The 6,000-nt window shown below is 37.7% G+C and overlaps 1 protein-coding gene across 1 annotated transcript in view; it reads left to right on the forward strand.

The window, feature by feature from the left end:
• Positions 1 to 3,646, forward strand: part of mamdc2a (MAM domain containing 2a) — a 51,674-nt gene extending 48,028 nt beyond the window's left edge. Inside the window, exons 13-14 of the mRNA XM_033618759.2 lie at positions 2,387 to 2,471; positions 2,591 to 3,646. Coding sequence (XP_033474650.1) covers positions 2,387 to 2,471; positions 2,591 to 2,652 — 147 coding nt within the window. The 3' untranslated portion in view covers positions 2,653 to 3,646. The remainder of the gene's footprint in view (positions 1 to 2,386; positions 2,472 to 2,590) is intronic.
• The last annotated feature ends 2,354 nt before the right edge of the window (positions 3,647 to 6,000 follow it).

The following is a 6,000-nucleotide window of genomic DNA, read 5'->3' on the forward strand; positions in this document are numbered from 1 at the left end:
AGTCTTAGAGAGATGGTTGGATGGATGATTTAAGGAGGGTGATGAATCCATAGTCGAATAGGCAAGTGCATAGTTCTGCAGACTGTGGGTGTCTATATATTGTACATAATAAAAGGTCAATGAGGACCAACTGAAATAAAAGGTCATAAGACCAAACAGAAATTAAGGTCAGAAGACCAATTTAAATAAAATGTAAAAAACAAACAAACATTAAGGTCTGGCGACGAAACACAAATTTAAGTCAGCAATTTTCAGCATGACAACAACGGAAATTAAGGGTTTGATGACCAAACAGATAATACCGTGACTGGTGCGAGGTCCTGGTGACATGGGGTGTCTATATGTTGAACATAATAAAAGGTCAATGAAGACCAACTGAAATAAAAAGTCATAAGACCAAACAGAAATTAAGGTCATAAGACCAACTTAGATAAAATGCTGAAATTAAAATAAGGTGCGGCAACCAAACAGAAATTAAAGTCAGCATTGATGAACAGAAATTATGGTCCGACAACTGAACAGAAAATGCAGCGTGTGAGAATGAGGTCCCGAAGACCTTGGGTGCACAGCCTGGAGTCCTAAAGACCATGTGTAGAACAAAATAAAGGTCAGTGAAGACTAACTGAAATAAAAGGTCATAGACCGAACAGAAACTAAGGTCATAAGACCAACTTAAATAAAATGGTGAAAGTTAAATAAGGTCCGACAACCAAACAGAAATTAAGTCGGCATGACAAACAAAAATTAATGGTCGCATGACCAACAAAAAACAAGTGTTGAGGGATTCCGTGGACCACGTATGAGCATACAGCATGCGGTCCCGAAGACCATGGGTATTTGTGCATACAGCATGAGGTCCCACAGACCATGATTGTGCATTTGCATGAGCAGTAACTGCTCTGTTTGTGAAATTATGACATATGAAATGTGGTTTCTCTGGTCACAAAATTTGAATGTATGTTAAAAAGTGGCATCAGGGGAGATTATATTTTATTTGTATTTGTTCAAATGAAAACAAGCATGCTCCCTAAAATAAATCACGCATGTTCTTTTTTCCCTGGGATGTCCAAGTGCTATAGCCAATGTCGATCATGCCTGGTAAAAATCTGGGTTACCTTGGATTCGAATCAGTAGGGGGGGTTAAGTTCGACCTCCCCTCAAGCTTTCATGTAAGAAACCATGCCTTCAAGGTATTGGAAATTATGGGGCTCCTGTTACATAAACTCCTAGCCAATCTCAAAGTCTTACATGCAAGAGGTCCAACAAGTAGCCACAGATCTGTGACGATTCAAGGTCTAACCAATCAGAAGTTGGATCTTCCTTAACCCATTCTGCTATAAATCTCAGTTGAAATGCCAGCTGATGCAGTTTGATGTTGGCAACATCTAAGCCTCCTTTTCAACAAGGAATCTGCAATATTGGCATTTTAAGCCTAGGCTTTCTTTTGTTCCAAATAAAGTTGCTCAGCCAAAATACCCTAATTTTAAATCTGTATTTTCTTTGATAAGTAACTTAGCTATGCTCTTTATCAGTTGCTTTGTATCAAACAGGGCTTCCACTTTGGGGTCTTGATCACCCTATCGGCATGTGTATTGCCAGTACGAGCTGGGATTTGCTCAGTAATTTTATCCTCTACAGTACATAGCTTCCTGTATCCTGTAGTCTGTAGATGTTAGCTTACCCATATTATACAAAGTCAGTGAAAACATTGAAGTTTCAGAATGCTATGCTGGGTGCAATACCTGAATAAATAATCCCCCCCCCCCCAAATGAAAGCTAATCATCTTGTTTTCCTTTTGACCAGGACAGCAGTTACATGTAGCATTAATGCACACTGTTTTTGCACTGCATTAATGCATTTTGCAGCATATCCACTCTACGAACAGTCTGCATCAATTATGTCTTCAGTGTAGCCAAAATACAAGATAAGTTGACAAGCTAGCTCACAACGATGTTTATCAGTTTGCTGCTCAGAGGCACAGTGCACCTGCGCAAGCTTAGAGGATGATGTATGACCTGCAGCTTCTACTATAATCATACATTTTCTTCCTGTTTTAGCAACAACCTTCTTTCTTTTAAGTCTGAGCACAACATTTATTTATTAGTCAGAAAGGTATTTTACAAACAATGTGGCTAGTCAACATTGTCAGGAAGTGACTCAGAAAAATATGACATATAAAATGAGAAAAAGTAGTTTACAAAACAATCTCACCACAAAACTTCACAGATTCTGATGTAGAGTAAAATGTAATATTTAATATATTCAGTTGTTAAGGAGCCTTTTAGATTGTTTGCAAAAATAGAAAACTTAAGTCAAAGTTAATCTGTCCTGCACTCTGTTTTGTGGCTCAGTTTCACATTTTCACATAGTTTGTGTTTTCTGCAGATTATTTTTGAAGCCATCCGAGGCCCAACACTACGAAGTGATATTGCTATTGATGACATCCATTTTAAAAGGGGACCGTGTGAAGGTCAGTTTAATACTCAGTCCTGTTTCACTCTGTAAACATCTGTGTAACAGAGGTAAATCAATACTCTATGCATTGTTTAATGGGTAGAGCTCTAATATCTGTCTTGTCCTCTCTTTCAGATCCTGGTGACATCACTCCATACTCAGGCTTCTCAGAGTATTTCAATGAGATTGAGAACTGAGACTGACGGGACGTCTGTCAGTATAAATGTTTGGTAGTTTTTCAGAGATGGGCTGGGTGGTTTTCAGAAGTGTGAATGTGAACAATGCACCAAGACAATTTACAGAGTTATAGAGTAATGCTTATGTTGCAGCCAGGACCTCCACCACACATACTGCTGACTCTCTTCATGTACTAGTCCAGTCATTCTGATGCTTGTGCTATTATTCAGTGTTTCTCTGACCACAGTTCAAGATCATGGAATTGGGTTACACACTGGGGAGTGGTTGTGATTCCTCCTCGTCACAACATTATCCAATTACATCTCACAATAGTCCCACCTTGTTCTCATGACACTACAATCCAGTGTTATGCACAAAAAGCCATACAGATATTTGCCAGTAATGCTAGAAGTCAATAGCTATTTAAGTTACAAAGCACAACTGCTCTGCCATTTTCACTCAGAGCTCGATAGAGATAACCAACACATAACTGAGTGTTTGCCCAGTTGCTTTTCAGTTGAAACTAATGAGCTGGAAGCTTGCTTTAAAGCCAAACCTGAAACATAATTTCCTTTGGTCCTTTAATTGTGGTGACTTACTAAATTATCACAAAAAAAGAGTGGCAAACAGAAGTTTATGATACTTACATTTCTGGTTCAGCAAGATAATCCTCACAAATAAACACCTCATTTGTGATTTTGAAGCCTAAATGCCATCGCTAAAAGTACAAAGCCAGCATTCGGCTATAAATGAACTATGGTCGCATGACTTTAATGCCGCTGCAACAACGAGGCTGTGAAGCCATTGATGTTCTATAGTCTCAAATAGCCTCTTCTTAGCAACCGCCTTTTTTAGGACACATAAAAGCTTCATAATTCACAAGTGGAGTATTTACTGATGTGTTTTATCTCGTAGAACAATATGTGAAAATCTCTTAAGCTTGTGTTAAACCTTATTTCAGGCATCAAACCAAATCCAAGTCATTCAACAACAAAAAAAAAAAAAACAACACATCGACTTCCAGATGAGGGAAGTGGGAGTGCTAAAATGTTTACTCATTTCTGAGTTTTAGGACTTATTCCAAGAGCACTCTAGGGTACAGAGAAAGAATATCATACCATAAAACTTTGATTAAAAGCCTGGTCCCAATTAAACATCCAGTCCCTTTCACAATTTACACGTTTTTACAAATAACACATTTTGACAAATAACACCTGTCTCAATTAGAGGCCTGGTCTGTTTGCCAAGCAGTTCATTTTTATAGAAATTCTTCAGTTGTATACAAGCAAGTTGTTGGCTACCTTAATTTATGTGTCTATTCCTCGATTACCCTGTAAGTTGGTCATATTCTTTTAGTCTATAAGAATCCTCTGATCAAAAGAGTCCAAAGGGTTTTTCAAAAAAGCCTTATTGGGCTTTAAGACTGTATGGAAAAGAAGAACATGTTGGTGCATAGTGGCACTGGGCCTTGACTGCTGCCATGTGGAAACAAAGCACACATCCAAATAACAACACCACCAAAACATCAGGATTAAGCAATACTCCTTTTATTTGGGCTTCCACTGTTGCACTATTGTTTGTTTGTTTGTTCACTCTGTTCTGTATATATTTGTTTATAGTGTCTGATTTTTGAATTTACAAATGGATTGAGATTCAAGAGATGGGAATGTCCAGAAATCTTCTGTTAGGAACACTTAGCTGCTTTGCTGTGGACAAGTGTAAAGTCTAAAAGTCAGTACCATGCAACTGTGCTAATATTTCTCATATCTCATCTCAGAATATAAACAAAGTTGTGCAGGTATTTTTTTTCATTGGATTTCATACAGTATTGTTAAATATTAGCTCCACTGTGACAATGGATTTGAATCCAGCTTCAGTCTGAAGTCACAATCTAGGTGCTTACAGATATCTGACACTTTTTTAAAGGTAAATCCTGTTTCATGTGTACATCAGTATCTTTTTGAAGGCATGGATTCAGTGAGGTGCTGGAAACCTTCCCTAGAGGTTTGATCCATGCTGACTCATTAGCATCATACAGTTCCTGCAGACTTTTCAGCCATACATGCTACAGATCTCTGCAGACTTCTGAGTGTTCTGCTGTGGATATACATGTTCCTCTGTACACCACTGTGGAGCTGCTCTTGTACCTTGATCCTTCTGTTAACCAGACTGAATGAGGGGATGTGGGCAGTGAGTCAGAGGTCTGGAACCAGACTATTTCCTGTTAGCTTCCATGCTGACCTGTACACTCATGGTTTCTTGTTTACTCACCATTCTGTCAGCTCCAGACACTATAGTGCATGAGTTTATGGTTATCTCCTTGACCATGTTAGTGTGGATATTTTTAATGACATTTTTGACAAAATATCAAAAAAAAGAGAGAGAAAAAAAAGGCTGCAACACAATATGGTGTCCCACAAATAATGTACATTCAATGTATTAATTTAACCCTGAACTTTGACTGCTAGAACTGGTGACTATCAGTTTTTATAAATTTGTCTTCAAACCACTTAATGTTTTTCTTGTGTGTGCTTTATTTGGATGAAATCCATTTAATGGACCACACTATATTGGAATACATAATTACGTTTTTACTGCAGTCAGACAAGATGTCGTTTTGAGGCATTTTATTTTCTGTGATTTTCTATTCTTGTCTCTTTTTTATCAGGTCTGTAGGGTACTTGCAGGATATATACACTATATAAAGAAAAAGGCAACATAAACAAAACAGCAATGTATCTATCTCAACATAAGACATAATATTCACTAATGGTTTCTTTCTCAATGCATCATGACCCTGAAACTCTGTAGGTTGAAGAACACTCAGAGCCACTAGAGGGCAGTCAAACACCACCAACATGCTGTTTCTCTGCCTACAGCATCGAGTGCACCAGCAGTATTAATGAGGTAGTCATTATTATTAGTAGTAGCATTTTTATTATTAGTAGTATTATTTTAGATATTTTATGCATTCAGTTATAACTGAAAATGATGATGTAACAAAATACACATTTCAAATATAGCTCATGTGTGACTGTTGGGGTATCTGCTTGTTTCTGTGTGACAGAAAAGAACAAAGCCTTGCTCAGATATTAAGATGGCTAAAGTCTGATAGGAGACGAGACCTCTAACAGGATGCTCCACCTCTTCAATTAGTCCACTCCAACATTTTCCTTGCCATCACTTGTAGGACCATTGGTTTACATATGGATGTCTGCGCCATTATCTTAAAATGCAAAAGCAATCATGTTTCAGTGTTTTATTTGAGATTTCTGTTGGGAGGAATATAGCATTTATTAGCATCACTGCAACTTCAGCTAAAATTTCCTTGCTGAAAACTTCCTTAATTAGCTTTAATTTCTGGCCTA

Source organism: Epinephelus lanceolatus, chromosome 9, assembly GCF_041903045.1.
Source record: "Epinephelus lanceolatus isolate andai-2023 chromosome 9, ASM4190304v1, whole genome shotgun sequence".
NCBI classification, from domain to species: domain Eukaryota; kingdom Metazoa; phylum Chordata; class Actinopteri; order Perciformes; family Serranidae; genus Epinephelus; species Epinephelus lanceolatus.